Source organism: Petaurus breviceps, unplaced genomic scaffold, assembly GCF_028583685.1.
Source record: "Petaurus breviceps papuanus isolate PSGF00001 unplaced genomic scaffold, PetGlider_PUasm1.0 83687, whole genome shotgun sequence".
Taxonomy (NCBI): domain Eukaryota; kingdom Metazoa; phylum Chordata; class Mammalia; order Diprotodontia; family Petauridae; genus Petaurus; species Petaurus breviceps.
Window position 1 is genome coordinate 1 of NW_027186635.1, and position 19,949 is coordinate 19,949.

Here is a 19,949-nt window from a genome sequence, read left to right on the forward strand (position 1 = left end):
GCCTCCTGCTCGCATTGTTTGTCCTTCATGACAACAGAGCCCAGGAAGACAGGCCTGAGGCCCCCCGTGCCTCAAGAAGCTTCCAGTGCCTGCCTCAACTACACAGGGTATCCCAGACTTGGGCGCTATGACCTTGCCCTGCCACATGCCAACCTGGCGGATGCATGCGCCGTCACTCTCACTCATCTGCCGGACCCTGGTGCTTCGGGACACATTCTCAGGTGGCAGTCGCCCAGTATAAAAAATCCACACCGCCCCTCACTCAGGACAAACCAGTGAGGAGGCCAATGCCTAGGAAGTGATCACTCACAATCTCCAGACAAGAGGTTTCAGAGTCAGGATTACGCCTCGGGGCATGCCACCTGAAGGCCTGGCCAACACCTGGCTGAGGTCCGGCACAAGGTGCCGCTCGGTTACCTGGAAGTCAGCGTTCTTGGCAGAAAGCTCCTGGACGCTGGTACTGAGCTGGCTGTTGTGCAGGGCCAATTCGAGGTTCAGCTGCAGGAGCTCATCGCTTCTACTTGTCCAGCTGTCCTTCAGCTGGTCTAGCTCTCCCTTCAAGCCCAGAACCTGGGACACAGGCACAGCACAGCACTCAGGGGGATGGAGAACTTAGATGGAGTCACTGGGAAAAGTCATGATTCTGCCCACGGTCAGAAACACCATCAAACGGCCCGCAGAGATGGCGGCCAAAGATGCCACCGGGACTCTTTTGACTGGAAGGCTGCCCCCTTTCCCTCTCATCCCCCCGCCCCCACAGCCCCCACCTTACCCCAAACACTGTCACAAAAGCTCTGCCCCACCCAAATGGGGACCCCTTCTAAGCTCCCTACATATGCCGGGCCCATGATCAAGCCACCGGCCATGCTCACCTCCTTCTCTTTCATCAGGAGGGCTGCCTGCTCAGCCTCCAGCCGCTCCTTCGGGTCCCCCGGGGTGGGCGCCAAATGTTTCACTTCATCCAGTTTTGACTGCAGGGTGGAAATGTGGATGAGGTTGCTCATCTGCTGCTCCTGCAAAGCCTCTTTGTCCTGACAAAAGGAGGGAAGGGGATGGCGGCTCACACAAGTCCTACGAGACGGTTGAACCCGTAGCCGCTCACCTCCCAGTGGCATCAAGCCCATCGATGGAACTGGCTTGGCAAGAGAGAATCAGCAACAATGAAGGTCGCTAAACCCCCAAGAGAAATTACGTGAGAAAGGATTCTTGTTTTGATAAGAAGTGTTGGGAAAACAGGAAAGGCTACTCTATAATCCATCAAAATGAACCCGGGACCAAAATACTGAAGGCCACACCTATAAAAATAATAAAGGAGGCAAGAAAGGGGCTAAAGGAAAAGGAACAGGCTTTTAATCAAATGAGGGATTGGTTGAAGTGGTTAGAAATGGGAACAGAGATAAATGGGAATACGTGAAATTGAAGCTTCTGCACAAACAGAATCAATGCATCTAGGATAAGAAGGGAAGGAGTGGAATGGGAAAAAAGCCCTTTGTATCAATTTCTCAGATAAGGGCCTGGGATCCAAAATACGTAACATGTGTGTGTATGTATACACATGCATGCAAGGGCCTCTGCCACACCCAAATGTTCACCTTGGACAGGATAGTGCTCTGCCACCAGCAGAGGCCAGAGGAGACAGCCAGAGCACTGTCCTCTCCCAGGTGAACAGACATTATGTCCCTCTGTCCTTAGAAGAGCCGGGACGGAAGGAGCTCTGCACTGTTCTAAGGGTGTGACACCCACCGATCGATCGGGCCTGTCCTGTACCAGGCAAGACAAGACACTCTGACAGCCTCAATGCTCATCACTGACCAAAGGTGCCTCGAGCCCATCCTCCCAATAAAAAAGACAGATTTACTTGTTTCAACTCTTTTCCAATTTTCCTCTGTTTCTCCAATTCTTCTTCAAGGCTGCCCACTTTTCTCCTGATTTCTGCATTTACATCCTCCAAGTTTCTGATTTCTTCTTTTTGGGTTGTTAGCTGTCTTTCTGCCAGCTCCTTCTTTAGAACAAATTCATTTAATTCATCTATTTTTTCTCTTAGTTTTCTTTGTAAAGATTCAACCTGAAAAAGCAAAACAAGCAGAAATATACATGTTAACGTTTATAAATAAGTAACTGCTGCTGACATAAGAAAAGCTCCTCCTTTACACTGAATTGAGTTATTCTAAGAAGACGACATATTCTACAACTGCAGAACTTCCTCTGGAGATGTCAAAGCTGGGAGGGATCAGCCTCTGTATTTCACTCCTGAGGAAAAGGAGGTTCACAGGTGAAGGTCACAGAGGCAGGCTTTGAGGGCAGATGTCTGAACGCTAAGCTCAGTGTTCTCCATTCTAAGTAGATGAGAAGGCCAGCCGAAGCCAAATCCCAATTCACTCTCTCCAAAGGATGAGCTAAAACTCCAGCTGTCAAGCAGAGTGTGCGAATCAGTCAGAGTGCCCAAGTCTCCTGTGCCCTCCCAAGCATGGTGGCTGTGCCTCCCCTTATGCCAAGGGTCTTTCGCTTGGGATCCATGGCCTGGGGTTTGTGGAAGAGCCCCAGCTGTGTTTCAACAGAACAGATTTCCTTGGTAAACCCTTCATGTCTTACTTTAGGCCTAGAGGCTTCCCCAGGCAGCCAAATGGGCTCATTGCTACAAGATCAGGGATGGGCGTCTTTGACTAAGGGACAGAGCGGGGGATGAGTGTGAGATGCAGCAGCAGGAAGGGACAGACTGGGCTGACCCTTCCAACATGGGACTGTCCCCAAGTCAAGCTGAGGGAGGGTCTCAGTTAATCAATTAGCCGACTAAGTGGTCTCTTTCTCAATAGTGCTTTAATTAAGCCAGAAGATTCTGGGGGGAAAAAACATTTATGACACAGGAGAGATTCACTGACACCTGTCTCACCACCTACAAGGCCGACCCCACAGTCACACAAAAATGTGGAATTCAAGGGCAAAAACACATTTGAGAAAGTTTGCTGAACCTCAATAACCTTTCATCAGTCCTCCAAAGCATTCCTAGCTGCCCCTGACAACCCGGACAGAACTCTTCCTCTCATTCTATTTCCTCAAGTTCCCATTTGGAGGAAATTCCCTGTCTTTGATCAGGACAAGTCTGCTGACATCAGGTCAGGAGCAAGAGACAAGGCTGGTGCCACATTTCATGGCTGGTAGGGAGCAGTAGGCATTGCAGGCAAGGCACTGCCCACATGGGGTTCAGGCAGAGGAGAAGGCTGCATTCCACCAGAGAGAAAAGCACTGAGCATGAGGAGATCAGCCAAAGAGGACAATGGCAGCAGGCCTAGGGAGAGAAGAAGCAGCTGACCACACAGAAGCAGAAAACCAAACCAGGCTATGCACAGGTCAAGGAGGGAGAGCTAGGGGCTGACAGCACAGCTGACTTGAGCAGAGGGGACAGGGGCTACATGTCCATACCTCAGAGGCCAATTCAAAGCTCTGCCACGTTCATGTTTGTGGAAAGAAAAAAAAGAGAGATCACTGATGGTGCCCGATGGGCCTGGGAGGGCCCGCATGCACCCCCGCGCCTCCCACCGCCGCTCACCTCGCCGTCGTGGCGCTCTCCCCAAAGCTGGCTCCTGGCGGGTGGTGGCTGCTTCAGCTGCTCCTCCAGCTTCCGGATCTCTTGCTGAAACTCATCCCGTTCATGTTCTCTCTCGACTGCTTGTTCCTGTCACCAGATGGCAAGTCTCTGTGTCAGTCACTTTTGTCACCAGCCCTATGTCTATGTGAAAAAACTAGGCCTAAAATGAGGTGAAAGGTCTGTCCTCCTTCCTTCCAATGCCCACCGAGCCTCTGCTCGTGCGAGCGCTCATGAGCCCGGAGCGCGCAGGCCCCCTAAGCCCTTAAGAACTAGGGCCGCTGCACTAAGGGGGCAAGTAAGGGAGCCTCAAAGACTCTCCCCGTAAACATGAGCATTGCCCCGCGTGACAATGTTTTTCTGGTTGGCTGATCTTTTCTTTCAGGGGGTGGGGGCGAGATGCTAAGTGACTAACACCCCACTCCAGCACCAGCTGGCTCCCCAGGCCTCTCTGACCGCCCTTCATTCAGCTCCTCCCTGGCTGATCTGACACTTTCTGGAGGTACCATCTGAAAGGCGGCCTGAGAAGTGCAGCTCATGGGTGCCCTGATGCACTGACACTAGTGCACAGGAACCCCGTCAAGGGCCGCCCAGGCTCCCGTCTCAAAGGGCACGGCCGGAAATAACTCCTCACATCTGACCTCACGACACCTCCTTCCCTAACCTCATCAGCCTCGCCGGCCTCTAAAGGCGGCCCACAGAGGTGCGTGCTGCGTGCTGCATGCTGCACCAGCCCCAGGGAGCCAACTGCACAGCACACCAAAGGCTCCCGGCATGGTGGGAGTCACAACGGGCCATCGCGGTTGTGCCAATTCCACTTTCAGTACACGAAGCGCTTACATCCATGAACTGCCGCTGGTTACGTAAGTGTTTGTCTAAAGAGACGATCTGCTGTTTGAGGTCCTGGATCTCGGCGGCTTGCTGGGCAAGCTCTTGGCTGTGCGAAAGCTGGTCTTCCAGCTCGAGTTCTAACGCTCTCACGTGAGAGCGCAGGGCTGAACAATCCTTCTCACACTGCTGCTTACTTTCTGACTGTTCCTTTACCAAATGTTCCACCTCCTTAAGTAAAGCTGATGGGGAAAAACAAATCAAAGTCACTTATTTCAAAGAAACATAAAAAGAGAAAACAAAGTCCAGAAAAAGGGTGTGCATGTGTAGATGTGTGTGCGCGGGTGTATGTGTGCATGTGTGTGTGCACGCATGTGTGGACGTGTATCTGCATGTGCATGTGTGTGCACGCATACACAGAGAAAGATCTGTCATTGGAAGAGCCTGATGTGAAACCACACACAAAGCAATGTCACTAATCAGATCCCCAAATGCTTGACTCAATTCTCCTGAGTAAAACTCATTCAAATACATCTCAAAATAAAAGCAATTTTGGAGAAGTAGAAAGTCTTTGGAAAAGACAAAGCCACCGAGTCAGGGTATTGTGGGAAGAGCCCAGAGGGCAGAGCAGGCTTCTCCAAGGCCTCAGCCCACTGCTCTTGGAAAGGCAGAGACGGTGCAGAGGGCAGAGGTTTCCAGGTCAGTGCGAGGGCCCTTCTTCTAAGCCCCAGTGGCCTTTGGAGGAGATGGACCTCTATGGGTTCCTATAGAGCAAATAATCTTGTCCAATGAGATCCTTTCCCCTCCAGGATTCTGATCTAGGCTAGAGATTCAAAAGCTCAGTCTGCTTTATTCAGACAGGAGATATTTAAAGAGCCTTAAAACGATGTGAGGGTTAGGGACAGGCTTTTCGGCCTGTAAACCACAAAATCTGAATATGGAAAGAGATCTGGCCTAGGACCGAGAGACCAGGTTTCAAGCTCCGGCTCAGACTAGGTTACAGGTGTGACCTGGGACAAGTCATTTTAGACTGTCTGCATCTGAGTTTCCACATCTGTACAATGTGGCGGGGGTTGGGGGCAGAGAAGGAATGTTGGTCCAAATGATCCTCAAGATCCCCTCCACCCCTCAGGATCCAGACCATATCGGATTAAAAAAAACCCTAAAAGCAGCAACAGCCAGCCCTCAGTATAAGCCGATCAAGACTCTAATGCTCTTGCTCGGCTTCTGCAGCCAGAGCCCACAACCTGGATCACCAAGGCTACATCCTCAGACACTCAGGGGTTTCTGGAGTCCCATCAGACACGAAGGGGCATTCGGCCACCTTCTGCACCGCAGCCCGCCAGGTCTAGTAGCGCTCCCTGTCTCATGGGTGGACAAACAATCCCAACAGAGAACAGATCTGAGGCACCCACCCAAAGCCAGGCTGCACAGCCATGCCCACGCAGGCCCACCCCAACACGCCCCCAGACGCGGCCGCCATTTTCAGCCACCAAAGAACGGGCCCATTCTGAAAGCCTCCGGGAGATGCCTGGGAGGTGACAAGCACTGTGCTGAGCTTAAATGCCTAGAAAAAGCTCAGAAATTATTCTTTCTAAATGTTGCAGGTCATCTGGGGGTCCTTCCTCCAGCTCTATTCCGCCTGACCCAACATCTGCTGATCACAGACTCAGGAATGAACTTTGCAATGAGCCTCACACATGCAATCACTGCCATTTTTCCCCAATGCTTTTCAGTAACACTTGTTATGACATCATACAGTCTGACTGGTCCAGTCTCCTCCTCATGTGGCATTAATGCTGGGCCCCCCCTCCAAAGCCAGCTTGGCTTCTGGTTAATGAGGGTCACTTGTTGCATTTTATAGGCGATGCCACACACGTAACACATACATGCGCACACACACACACACACACAACCATTTTTCAAGATAAAAAACGAAAGAGGAAAAGGACTTGGTGATAAGAGTCAAAAGTACCCCCCAGTTCAACTTCAAAGGACAGCAGTCCAAAGGATGAAATCGGTGCCAGATACGCAAAAGTTTTCCAACCTTGCCACGGGCAGTTCAACCCCTGAATCCGAGCTCTCCCCGGCTCCCACGCCTCCACGCCGAGCACACACACACACTGAGACTCCTTGGCCCTTCTGTCAAGGTCACCCAACAGCTGCTCCTGCAGGCACTAGGCCAGGCTGCAGCTCACTGGCCACTGCACAGGGCAAGGTCATCCCGAGCAGCAACGCCCCTTGCCAGCCCTTTCACGGTACCCACTTGACCAAAAGACAGGCATGGGCTTCTGTAAAGTAAACAGTGACTTGACAGGAAGTCACTCCTACTTCCAGAGCTCAGCCAGGGTGGGAAGTCCTTTTCCTCCTTGGTGACTCACTCACTCATTTGTTCATTCCCACACTCAGGGCCAAGCCTGAGGAGCGCACAGGTCACACGAAGCCATACAAACCTGAATCCTCTGGGGCTACTGGCCCAACAGGAATGCCTAGGATGAAAATGTACACAGATTTATAGCCAGAAGATCCAGGCCTGGGGAGGCCAGGGCCTGTGGGCAGCGAACGCTCTGGCTGGACTTTGTCCTTCTGCAAGGGGTTTGGTCCCTGCTTCGTTCTGACTCCTCTTTGTCCTAGAGGGGGCCTGCCAGGAAGGAGGGGCATTTTGTTCTTGGTCTCGCAGAGCCTGGCACAGCAAGCTGGGTGATGCCTGCTTCCTAAATGAGCTGGCCTGAGCAGGTGGAAAGAGGCAGACCTTACTTAGACCAAGGCTGGAAACACTTCCACAGATACATCTGCTGTTGACCATAAACAAAAAATAAGGCCCTCAAAGCTGAGTGGAGACAGGTAAGGCATAAGGGTTAGAAATCCTCTTTGCCCCTTGCCAGTGACTAGGAACAATCACCCAGAAATCCCGAGGGCGAAGGCTGGTCAGACAAAGAGACCCCCCTCTCCCAAATTGCTTGCCAGCTGAAGGTCTGGCCCAGTCTTTGGGGGGGGGGCAGCCAAGAACCTGGAGGCAGGATCCTGGGGTGGGGGAAGCATGTCGAGCACCCTTTTCACCACTTCCCTCCTCCAAACCTCAGGATCTGTGGGGCTAACACTGGATGACTTCTCCTTTGGTCACAATATGTACTTCTCTGATTAGGAAACATCTGGAATGCTTTCATGTGGTGGGTGTGGGAGTGTTCCCCTTTCCATGAACTCCCTGACTATCCTTTGCCCACTCTGAGGCAGATGACACACTGCCCTTTTACACAGTGGACTGGGCGGGACCCCCCCTCACAGAGGCGCTTGGCCAGCTCAAGAGCCTTTATGGAATGTGGCCACATCCATGCCCACCAAGGAACACAGACAGCTTGTTCTCCATGGGCAGCAGAAGGAAGGACAAGGCTCTCCCACACCACGAGAGAGCCCAACAAGAGTCATGGAATCCCACTGCCCATTTCTTGGCTGTGGCCAGGGTGGAAACCAGTCAAGAACAAGATTTAAGGAGCAGATCTGTAAAGAAAGTGTCACAAAGGGAGGAAAGTCTCTTCACCAAGTGGATGCATCTGTGCATCCAGAATAATCACTGTGAAGAAATGTGTTCTGCAGGAGTGAGGAAAAAAACAAACCCATCCCTTTGGGAATCAGACCCGTTGGGAGTCCACTTGAAGAACACCCAGGAGAGGAAGGAAGAGGCTGACTCAGCTCCTAGCTGGGCATTCTGCATTTTCTACATTGATCTGAGTACAGCTGTGTAAGGGTTATGGGATTTAAAGATCTCCCATGCCCCATGGACGTGCTGACATAGCAGAGCAAGAGAAAGCTGAAAGCAAGAAAATGTGAAAGCCGAGCTAACGGTCCTGCAGTTGGCGGTTGGCAGCGGTTGCGGTTGCCCTTTTTTTTTTTTTTTGAGTTAGGACTCCTGCTGAGCACTGCCAGGGGCCGGAGCTGCTGGGAGCAGGACTTTCTGCTAAGGACTCCTGCTGAGCACTGCCGGGGGCCGGAGCTGCTGGGAGCGTGCTTCCAGGACACTGGGTGGTTGCTGTGAGTGGGGAGAGGAGGACCTTTGCCTGAGGTAGCCTGTTCTGTTTTAAAGGCTTGAAAATGTGGGTGCTTTCTACTTTATCTACCTGTGCCAATGTCATAACTACTCTGATGGCTTTCACTTTCTGGTTTTGGGACTCAGTCTTTTGGTATCTTAATAAATTTTCTAGTTTATTTCCCCAAATGGCAAACCTGATGTATTTTGTGATGGATAATTATATCAGCATATTTGTAATCTCTATAGGCACTGTGAATATGGCATTGCTGATACAAGCTGCCTTCTGATTCTTTCTTGTTGAATTTATAACTCAATGCTTAAGAGCCCAAGGACACCAAGCTTATTCTGCCCACAGAGCTCCTGGATTGGGGCGACCACGCCCTCCCAATGAGCAGACACCCCCCCATTCCTCACCCCCTCCTACCAGCAGCCTTCTCCTCGGCCTCCACGAGCAGCCTCTCCTTCTGCCTCAACAACAGGTCCTGCTCCTCCGTCAGCTGGGCTCGTTCTCGGGTCAGCACCTGGAGCTGGCCCTTTAGACTCTCCACTTCCACGGCCAGATGGTGCTCAGACTTCTCCTTATGCGCCAGGGCCTCCTCCAGGGCGGCCTTCTCAGTTCTATACCCTTCAGCGAGACCTGCCGGGCAGAGGAGAGGGGAGTGACCAAGGGCGGGCCTGGGCAGTGACTATGAGCGGCAGAGTGGCAGCATGTGTGGGCGTGGGGTCCTGGGGCAGGAGGCTCTCACCCTCTGCTTTATGGAGCTCCAGGGCCAGTTGGTTCTTGGTTGCACTCTCCTGGTTTAAGCAGTCCATCAGCTCCTGGTGCTGCCTCACCGCTCGGGCAGTCTCCTCATTCTTACGGTGAAACTCTTTCTCAAAGCGAGCGTGCCGTTCGCGGGTCTCCTCCAGCTATTAAATGCTTCAAGTCAGAGGGCCGCCAGCCCCGCGCACACCGCCACACTCCTCCCACTGTGCCCTTTGCCAGGATGCTGACAACTGCCCCAGCAGGCTCCTGCCAGCACTCTGGGCACACGCCAGAAGGACCCTGCTTCTCCAGGGTGAATGTGCAAGTGTGCTCTGCGCGACACCGTGTGTCTAATCGCTATCAAGCTGCTCGCCTTCCCAGGGAAGGAGGGAGGGAATTTGAAACTCAAAATGTTAAGAAATGAATATCCAAGTTTCTTTTAACACATAACTGGGAAACAGGTGATCCCAGCCCCTGCCCTCCCCTGGAACCTCACCTGTTTGCTAGAGTCGAGCATCATCTCCAGGAGGTTGTCCACGGCTGCACCGAGGCTCTGATAAATTCTCCTGATGGGCTGCTCACACTCCGTGGTGACTCCGGGGCTCAGAAAGAAGCTCTCTCGGATGTGACTGCTTATGTCGGTCGCAGCAAGTAACGTCTCATCACATTCAGGCAAGGTTTGATCGAACTCCAGGGTGGGGATGGCACTTTGAGGCGACGCGTCCCCAGGCAGCTGGCCTGCAATGAAAGGTGCCAGAGGATGAAAGCAGAGGCTGTGGGCTGTGCTCTCTCTAGGGGGGCCAGGGTTTGGAGGATGCAAGTGTCCCACCTAGGCAGGAATGCAGAACATCCCAGCAGCCCCCAGGTCTTGTGGGCGATGGGGGCCCAGGGAAACGGCTTCGTGGACCAAATACAGCCGTCGACATACTGAGATGACCATTGTAAGGATGGCACTGGCCCCTGCCAGAGTCTCCACCAAAGCTTCCAGCTTCCTTGGCCTCCTTCCAGGCTCTGCTCCCAGCCCAGCTGTAGTGGCAGGCCACTCAGGGTCCCACAGAAGCCAAGGCCCTCCTTCCTCTGCACTATAGCCATCCAGGACCCACCGTCTCCTGCATTAGACCGGGGCCCTGCCTTTCTGTTTCCCCTGGGCTGAGCCCTCCATCAAACAAGTCCTCAATAAATTCTTTTTAGCTCATTATTTCATTGGATCCTCAAAACAATCTTGGGAGTTAAGAGACCCACAGGCCAATCATCTGAGCAGAGCAAGCTGGTCAAAGGGGCATGGGGCAGCAGAGGATATTGGTGAGACAGGCCTAAGACAGGATGGGGCTAGGACACGTGGGCTACAGTTCACCTGACAGGCCGGAGTACTTTAGTGGGCCGCAAACTCCATAGAAGCTGAGTGTGACAGGCAGCCAAGAAAAGGAGGAGGTCTCTGGGCTGAATTCTGAGACAGAGACACAGAGAGAAAGGACAGAGAGAAAGACACAGACAAAGAGAAAGAGAAGACAGAGAGAGAGAGAAATAGAGACAGAGACACGGGACAGAGAAAGAGAGAGAGAGGAAAGGAGAGGCAGTGTCCAGGATTAGACAGTAACACTTTCCTGGTCAGACCACATGTGGCATACAGAGCTCTGGAGGACACTGCACCTGGCTGGCGGGGGCGGGGGGGGAGGATGTTGTAACGTGAGAGTTGCCTCCAAATGCCAGAGTACCGTCACAAGGAAAAGAGGGGCCGAGCTAGTCTGGGCAATGCATGGAGACATGGCCTGGGGGGTGAGGGATTGTCTGGTTGAGGCCCAAGAGACTCTGAGAGCCATGCCACTGCCACAGTAAATGCAGGGGTAAGGATAAGCTGGGAGTGGGGCCTTTGTCCCAGTGGGGAAGTGTCCCCAGTGACAAGTAGGAAGGATGGGACGAGGTCACTCCAGGATGACTCCACTTAATGGCAGCCCCAGGAAAGGTTAGACCTGAAGACCCACATGGGAGTCCTTAGGGCAGAACATTTTATCTGAGGCATCAGTCTTAACAGGGATCGGATGAGGAAATTTTCAGCCTCAACGAAACACTGTCATGAAATTACTTCTCAACTGTCTCTAGCCCTTACTGCCCGTACAAGCCAGGAAAGGTGCAAACAGCACGAAGTACATGAGGACAGGGATGGGGTGGAAGGCAGCAGAGATGCAGGAGGAGAATGGGCCGGGGTCTGGTTTCTTCTGCAGGCGGTGACCGCAATCAGACTTCTCAAGACCCACCGCGCAGTCACTGGGATGGGGGGAACCCAGGAAAGGACTGTCATGGCCCCTTCCATTTAGGCCCAAATGGAGGACTTCATCTTTCCATAAAAATAGCTATAGACCATTCTACAGACAGAGACAGAGCATTCTATAAAAGCGAAGAGCCAATCAGACCGGGTCCACCCCCACTAAAGAAAAGGACCCCAGCCTCATTTTACACCGTGGGACCGAGCCTAGAGGAGCCAAGAGATGAGACACAGCAGCAGTCATCTGGAGGTTGGTCTCAGCTACTGCAGCCCCACCTCTGTGACCCACTGTGCTCAAAGGATCAAAGCTTTGGAGCTGGAAGGAGGGTCCGGGCCCTCGTCTGACAGAGACAGAAAGGGGGACCTGGGGAGGCGAGGGGTCAGGGGCACAGCAGACAGCTTTATGACCCGGCTCCCTCTGCCGAGCACAAGGAGACCCCCCGCACAAGACAGGAGTGTCAAGGTCAGAGAAGGGAGCTCCCACAGGGCCGTGGCTGTGACTCACACGTGTCCAGGGCTGGCTGGCCCTGCACCCCCACGGGGGTACTTTCTCTGCCCAGGAAATCTTCATCCAGATAGATCCCAACCCTCTTACTAATCTGGCTCTTCATGGCAATAGCAGCCTTCAGGGTGTCTCCAAACAGACTCAGAAGCCGCTGGTTTGTTTCTTGCAGCATTTTCCTAAAACAAAGCACACAAGACACATTTTGAAGGGACCATCATGCCCACAGGGTGGCTTTGGGAAGGCAGAGCCTCGGAGTGAAAGTCGGCAGCCAGGCTGAGGCCTGCTTATGGATCTTCAGCCAGCAGGACCCGGGGCAGAGGCTGCCGCCAGCAGAACACAGAGGTCTTGGAGGCCAACTGCCCAGCCAAGGCCTTCTCTAAGAGGAAGCTTGGCTGGATGGAAGAGGCGAGAACTAAACATGACTGTTCAGTTCTCTGCAGGACATGGCATCGAGGAAGCCACTAGAGTCTCTGCTAAGCTGTTTAAAGAGAGAACTGATTCTTTCCACTGCAAAAAAAGGAAATAGTTTTGCACAACCATCTCCAGGTGCTGGGCTGAGGGCACCTCCCAGCTCCCTCCCAGGAGGCCTCTGAAATTGGGTCTTGTTGGCCCTGCTCCCCACAAGTGTGCCAGGCCCCTCCTACACATCCCATGGGGTGCCTCGAAGACCCAACCCTCAGGGGGACATCTAGGAACTCACATGAGTCTGGCCGTGGCTGGGCCAGAGTGGCCACGTTCAGAACCTTGTTCTGCCATGCTGCCGCTGCCAGCCCCACACCACGGGACAGAGCCACGGCCTCCCTGGCATGGCGCCTCTTGGTCACCGGTCCTCAGTCCACAACATCGTGTGGCACCCTACCGAAGAACACTTTCTTCCAGGGAGTGTTATGCAAAGCCAAAGTCCAACATGGCTCCGAGCAAGGAGTCAAAATCATTGCTGGCTTTTGCATTCTTCTTCAAGATGCCAGGAAGAAATGTGGGCATGAGTGACAACACTGGGTGCTTTTCTGAAGCTGCCAGCAGGCAACACTCTGGAGCTATTGCTCTTCATGTGGCCCTGGCTCTGAAAGACGGGTGTGGCCTCAGGGGCTGGGGGCAGAGCTGGGGAGGGCGACTGCTCCCGAGGGGCGGCTCAGCTGCCAGAAACAGCTCGAACGACTGTGATCACTCATCAGTGGCAGGGCTCATCAAAACAGGGGCTCAGAGTCATTGCCCAAAGGGGCAAGACAGCACCGCCTGGTCCAAAGGATGTAGCAGAGATCATCTCTGTCCGTGCCCTCGGCCCCCACCCCCGCAGTCCCCAGGCCTTGGCTAGCTCTGCTCTGCCTCCAAGTCAGGCTTTCTTGGGTTCCCTGTGGGCCTCAGGACTGCTCTCTTAGCACCAGCTTCCCACTTCATCTACCTGGCCTCAGCTATATGGCTCTGTCCTTTGGGTCTTCATGGTTCTGATGCCTAGATGCCAACCCTCTGTGTGTGTGCATGCGTGTACACACAACACGCACGCACAACACACACACGCGCACACACACACACACCGCAGATGCACACGCACACCTAGACCACTCCTAACTCATTCATTACAAACTTTATAATAAAGTCAAGAATGTTTAAGTAGACTGTGACCATGCCTCAGTGTTAGGAAATGCCTTTGACAAAAAGTTGTTTCCACTAAAGCATCCCACGCTTGTGATGGGTCACAGGCACAGACCTGAGGAACCCTGGGGTCCAAAGCCTTCTTTTACTGAAGCCCAAGGACAGGCAGATGGCAGAAGCAGAGCTGGGATCTGACACCTCGTGCCAGGCTCGGCCTGTTCACCAGATACAATGTAGCTTTTCAGCATTCTGGTCATTAGCAGGCCTTCAGGCTGGGCAGAGACAAGGCAGGAGAAAGATTCAGAGACTGCCAGGCAGAAGGAGCCCTGGCTGTGGAGACAGAGAGACGGTCTTGGCTCCGCCTTCTCCCTCGCCATGTGACCGCTGAGGGCAGAGCCGGACCTCTCGATCTCCTCATATGAAAAAGGAAGAGCCCAGACCAGTGGCCTCAGTGATGCCTGGTTCATTCCTGCTGGCACCTGGATTCTGCTTAGGTGACTAAGGCTCCCTTCACTGCCAATGTGGTTCCCGCAGCCCAGGCAACCTCCTCACCTTGCTGTGAGGTCAGCCTAGGACTGACAGTGTCTCGACAGAGACTCTAGCCCTCAGCAGAGCTCCCCAGAGCACCTATTTGGGGTATATGACACTCCTGCATCTCAATGCCCAGTGCTGACCCCAAGGGTACACAAAGTGAGTCGAAAAGGAATGCCTGAAGGGTGGGGGGGTGATGAGGGGAGTGCATGGGAGGTGGGGGTCACCGATCAAAATGCTAGCACAGGAGAGAAGGGCTAGAAAGAGATGAGGGCTCCGGTCTCAAGGACCCAGCAACGGGATGGGTGACATCTTCTTGTGGGCAGATTTCACTTTTCCTCCTACACTGGGAGGGCCCAGAGTAAGAGTGGGCCCTGCCGGGAGGCGGGACAAAGACAGCTGCTGGGTGGAAGGCGGGGACGAGGGAGGCAGAGGGACTCCCAGATGGTTTTTTTTGTCTCCGTGGTTTCCAGCCAGGCCATGTTGCACTGACTTCACACAGAGCTTCAGTCAATCATGAATCTTGTCAAAACTGAGCATGCTCTAACAACTGGTATCAGAGCAAACCTTTGGGATCACTAATACTTTCCAAAGGACAGGAACAAATTTCTGCCCTAGTACATTTACTACAGCAAATCGATTTACTTTAGAGATGAGTTTTCCTCCTAGAAAATCATTGCAGGGAAGCTAAATTATCTCCTGCCTTCACGAGATACTCAAAACAAACCAAAAAGGCACAACAGACCAGAGTCCTCAAATGAATACAAGCTGCACTCCAGGGCCCCATGACCCCCTCACCCGTCTGCCACATGCCCCAAAACCAGGCCCTTCGCTTCACGGTCACAGGTCGGACAAGACAAAACCACCTCCCAAGCTTCCCAGCAAGGCTAACTGACTCTTGCAGCCATTTGCCACAAGCACTGTGGGTCTCAGGGAGGGCGGCGGTCACGGGCCTACTACTGTACTGTGGTCTGCCAGTGCGGAAGCCAGAAGGCAGAGGTGCCGATGGCCTGCAAGGACAACAAATCTCCTGGTGTGGGTTGCTTACATCCACCAGGCAGCTTACTGTGGGGAGTAACAATAGAGAAGGGAGGAAGGAAAGACCAGCACTGTGCATCAGTGGAAGCATCCCAGGGGAGCCATGCCCAGGGGAATGCAGCCAGAACAGCTTCTATGACTCCTGCAACCCTGAAGATTGCTAGGTACAGGGGGCCCCCTGCAGTATTCCAAGGGCACAAGCTTCTCCCAAGCCGGGCAGACAAGTCAGAGCATTTGAGGATGGCAGCATCCATCCCTGACCGCTGGGGTAAACGCAGGGCTGCCAGCCCCACGACCCACCCAGTCTGCCAGGGAGGCCCAAGAGCCTACAGCAGCACAGGCTCTGGCTTAGCCACCGGAGCTGCCAATGGCAAAAGGCTCGTGGCCTCCCAGAGTTGCCACTTTCTGTCCAATGGAAGCTGGGCCCTGCCCACCCAGGAAGTGGGCAGGAAGAGTCACGGCGGCTGGCTTTAGAAGAGCTAGACAGCTGCTGCTTGTGAAGTCAGTTCACTAGCTGTGAGGAGATAGCCAAGGATCCACACTCATCATTCTGACAGCATCTCCTCTGAAGGGTTAGTTATGGCTTCCCAGTCCCATTGTCCAGCTGGCTCTGGAGCCCATGGTGCTGCTCAGAAAAGGTAGCATTCTGGGGCAGCAGGCTAAAAGATCCAGGATCATTCTCCCACTCCTTCAAGCTGTGGAGGCTTTTCCACCTTCCCTACAGTTTCTGAGCAAAACAGAACAGAAGAGGAAACCAAGGCTCCAAGAGGGAAGGTGGCTTACTCAGGGCGCCCCAGCGTGAGCAGATACACCATCTTCTCTTCTTCTATGCCGTCTGCTCTTTGGTTCCCTCATGATCAAAGCTATAAGAACAAGTGGCCTGTCACACAAGGGATGGAGAACAGAGGCATGGGAATGGACACAAACGTACTGGGCCTCCCCAAGAGATAAAAAGCACTAATGAGAGAAATTCCAATCCAAACAATCTGGAAGCTTCACCTCCTGATTCAGGGTTCTTCCTGCCGGGATGAGCTAGCCTGTTCAGTTCAGACCATGACCCCTGGATTGAGCTTACCTGGCCAGGGATGGCACCTCGACTGGCCTGGACATAATCCCAGGCCATGCTCCCTTCGGCTGGCACACAGTCCTGCTGTGGTGGGAAAACTGTCCCGGCCCTAAATATCAGGGATGGCAGAAATGATCCTCGGCAGAGGGGCCACAGAAACACTGTGGGTATGGCCAGGGCCTGGTCCCTCCATTCCAAAAAGCAATCAGAAAATGCTGTTCATATATATGCCCTTTGACATGGGAATACCACTTTGATCCCAAGGAGGTCAAAAACAAAGTAAAGAATTTTAATTCTAACAAACGGCAGCACTTTTCTGCTAAAGCAAAAAAAAAAAAAAAGTGGAAAGCAAAGGAATGCCAACTGATTGGGGAATAGATGAACAAGCCATAATCTATCAATCTACTAGACTATGCCAAAAAACATGAGGAATGTGAAGAAGACTTTTACAGACAAATACACAACAAAGAAAGCAGAGCCAAGACCAAAGCAGAGGTCAGTCCATGCTCCAAGGGCCTGCTGGTGAGACACTCCTCGGCATCCCGGGAGAGTGGGGGCTGTGGATGTGCCATGGGGCCTCCAAGGTGGGCGCTGCTTGGTGACAAGGGCTTCTTCCCCGGCAGGTGCAGGCACATCATGAAAGCATCCACACAACTGGGTTCCAGGGCTGCATGGCTCCAAAGGCAGGAGGCTAAGAGACCCTGGTGGAGACAAGCACGTGCCATTTTCTCGGTCTTCTCTGAGGCGCGTCCAGAGGGGCTCAAGTCTCATCCTCAAGGCTGGCCATCGATCATGCTCCCAGTTCTGCTGACTTCCCGTGGTGATGCAAACAAGTCTTCTCAGGCTCCTCCCACTCTTCCCAGCTGCCACTTCTTAAAGAACACAGAGGGCCACCGGGTGCCGCAGTGCACCGAGCGTCTGACTCAGCAGCAGCAATAAAGGATGCTAACCTTCAGCTCCATCTGGGCCAGCTCAACTGCTCTTCTCAAAAGACGGATGGGAGCAAGGACGTGTAGAAGAGACCCCCCCAGGGGCTGTCTTCAGTGCCACAAGCTGAGAGGCCAGCCAGGGGAAGCATTGGGACCCCACACCGGCCTCTCGTAACCGTGGGGCCAAGGCAAGGTTCTGGAGGTAGGGCACCATCTCAAGAAGACGGGGCACCTATAACTCTACAACAGGGCAAAGGCTGAAAAAGAACTTGTCCAAAGGGCAATCTTTAAGACAATATAATCCAGTGACAAGCCACAAGTATTCAGCACTTCCTCAGCGCTAGGCACAATGCTCGGCTCTGGGAGCATCCGTTCCAGATGCACACACACATGCATGTACGTTCCACACACGTACGTCCTACACTCAGATGCTTTTCTGCACAGGATAAAAACAGACGTAAGATAACCACAGCATCAGCAGCCGGGGCAGAAGGAACAGGGAAGGCTTCCCACAGAGGCCCCTGCGGGAATTTCAAAGGAAGCCTGGCTTTGGAGGTAAGGAAGAGTATTGCAGACACAAGGGGCCAACAGCATAAAGAAACAGAGACAAGACATGGCTTGCCACAGGCAAGAATGTCCTTCAGGAAGGAGTACTGGATGTTGGAAGGGGAATTGTGCAAAATAAACCTGGGAGGGTTAGTCAGATCAGGCTGTGAAGAGCTCTCAAAACCATGCAGATGAGCTTACAAGTGAACAGAAAGGAAATGGGGAGCCATCGGAGCTTACGGAGGAAGGACCTGTGCAGGTGCCCACTCTGGGAAGTTCTCTTTCACAGCTGTGCCTTCCAAGGATGGACAGAGAAAGGGCCGGCGGCTTTGGAGCGCAAGGGGCAGAAGTCAGGTTGCAGAGGTGTGAGCCATGAGGGAGAGAAGAGCTGGGGGCAATGAACAGCAAAAACCTTTCAGGGGCTGGTGGTGAGAGGAAGGAAAGACACAAGAGGCCAGCCTCTGGAGAGACAGCCAGATCGAGTGAAAAAGGGTGGGCATATCTGTGCAAAGCAAAGAAGGGAAAGACTGAAGAAGGCAGGGCCAAGGCACGGGAGGAGACAGGAAAGAAGGAGGGGAGTCTGCTGGGCAGTCTGCTGAGAAGGCAGGGAGAGAGAGAGAGAGCTGCCGCTCCTCAGGCTCAGGATGGGAGATGGTGCCAAAGGGTTCCAGATATGCACAAGGGGAGGAGGAGAGCGACGGCTTAGAGAAGGCCACGTTCTTACAAGATTGCCAAGCCTCCCACCGATCCAATTACATATTACAGATTATAACTCTGTGTGCTTCAACCTCTATGGCCCTTTAGAACGAGGGTCCACTGTCTGCTGCAATCAATCTGTGGTAATCAATCAACATTTAACAAGCACCTACTATGTGCCAGGTTCTATGAAAAGCACTGGGGAGACATAAGGCAGCCCCTACCCTCAAGGAGCTTACAATCTAACAGGAAAGATAAGATGCAAACGTCAATGCCCCACTCAGAAAATAAGCTTGAAAACAAGAACTATCAGTGCTTTTCCATTCTTTACATCATTCAAGGCAGGAGCTACATTTTATTTAGAGCCCAAACTAAAACTATAAGAACAGCTAGAAAGCCGAGAATTCCCTTCGGCCATTTCCGGTAACTGGTCCCAAAACTGATGGGGATGAGCGTCTCGTGACCTCCTTTGTTGCAAGAGGCAGAGATCCCTACCTTTCATGCTGGACATGGTCCATGTCGGATCTCAGCAGAGATATTAGGTTCGTCCCTTCCTCATGCTCTCGTTCACGCCGTTCCTGAAGCTTTTCCAGCTCCCCATGAGTCTCTGCTACTTCTTTACTTAAAGACAAGACTTTTTCTTTCAACTGTTGGGAAGGAAACCCCAAAACAACAGACACTCAATGATTTATCGCTGAAACGTGCTGCTCTCCCCCCAGAAAAGAGGCTTCCCTGAACACTGCCCTGAAATGGTCTTAAAAATGACAAGGCCAGGCAGCACTGTTCCAGGCTACCACAGCAAGGCCTGCCTTTCAGCACTATGGTCAGCAAATGAGGCAATGGCTCACCCAGCCTAATTTTCTGGTGTTTTTTTTCTTCCTGAGTCAAGAAGTCATGATAACACCCAGTTAGGGGCAGCTAGGTGGTGGTGAAGTGAATAGAACACCCGCCCTGGAGTCAGGAGGTCCTGAGTTCAAATCCGGCCTCAGACACTTAACACAAAAACTAGCCGTGTGAGCTTGGACAAGTCACTTAACCCCAAATTGCCTTCCAAAAGGAAAAGAAAAAAAAGATAACACCCAGGTCTACCCCAAATACATACACACACACACACAAAATAGTAACAAAATTCTTTTATGAACAAGGTTACTGAACCCAATATTTTATGGGGAGTGCAACTGAAGCACAATCCCACAAGCCTCCTCTCGAGGGCATACAGACCTTCCTGAGAACAAAATAAAGTGGAAGCAATGGCTGAAACACTCCCCTAGCACTAGCGAGAATCAGGCAGAACTCGGCAGAATGGGTGGAGTGGGGATCGTTTTAGGATCTGAACAGCAGATGGACTAGAGCGAGGAGAGAACTGAGGAAGGCCGATCTCCCCTCTGTCATGGGAACGGGAATAGGAAGATCATTTCTGCCCCTTAGTAGACCTAGCGGGTAATTTGAAAACCTTCCCTGCTTTGAAAGGCAACTCTGCCTCTTAATAGGCTGAATGTAGTCACATGGAGCCTGTGGTGGGCGGAGCCTGCTGAAGGGTACAGCAGAGCCGCAGGAAGCTAGGCAGCAGGCAGGCGAGGAGCTCAGGTCAGCAGACAG

At 52.8% G+C, this 19,949-nt stretch overlaps 1 protein-coding gene across 2 annotated transcripts; it reads right to left on the minus strand.

Annotated features, from left to right (window-relative positions):
- Positions 1-113: 113 nt before the first annotated feature.
- Positions 114-19,857, minus strand: LOC138176179 (pericentrin-like). Of its 2 annotated transcripts, XM_069106950.1 has the most exons (11): positions 18,846-19,853; positions 11,952-12,127; positions 9,680-9,921; positions 9,185-9,347; positions 8,863-9,075; positions 4,424-4,653; positions 3,548-3,673; positions 3,421-3,441; positions 1,859-2,065; positions 873-1,031; positions 115-570 (listed from the first exon to the last, which is right to left on the minus strand). In XM_069106950.1, the coding sequence occupies exons 1-11, from the start codon at positions 18,866-18,868 to the stop codon at positions 307-309; spliced, it is 1,824 nt and encodes a 607-aa protein (XP_068963051.1). In that variant the 5' UTR covers positions 18,869-19,853; the 3' UTR covers positions 115-306. The 2 variants fall into 2 exon arrangements, with proteins under 2 accessions (XP_068963052.1, XP_068963051.1); XM_069106951.1 differs by lacking the exon at positions 3,421-3,441 and having other exon boundaries at positions 114-570; positions 18,846-19,857.
- Between the last annotated feature and the right edge of the window lie 92 nt (positions 19,858-19,949).

Bases quoted from the DNA above. Each gene is read 5' to 3' on its own strand.
- LOC138176179 (XM_069106950.1), bottom strand. From the start codon at position 18,868: ATGGACCATGTCCAGCATGAAAG. The intron at 9,076-9,184 runs GTGAGAGCCTCC...TCTGCCCGGCAG, and splicing joins GGAGCTCCATAAAGCAGAGG to GTCTCGCTGAAGGGTATAGA. The intron at 3,442-3,547 runs GTGAGCGGCGGT...TGAACGTGGCAG, and splicing joins GAGAGCGCCACGACGGCGAG to AGCTTTGAATTGGCCTCTGA.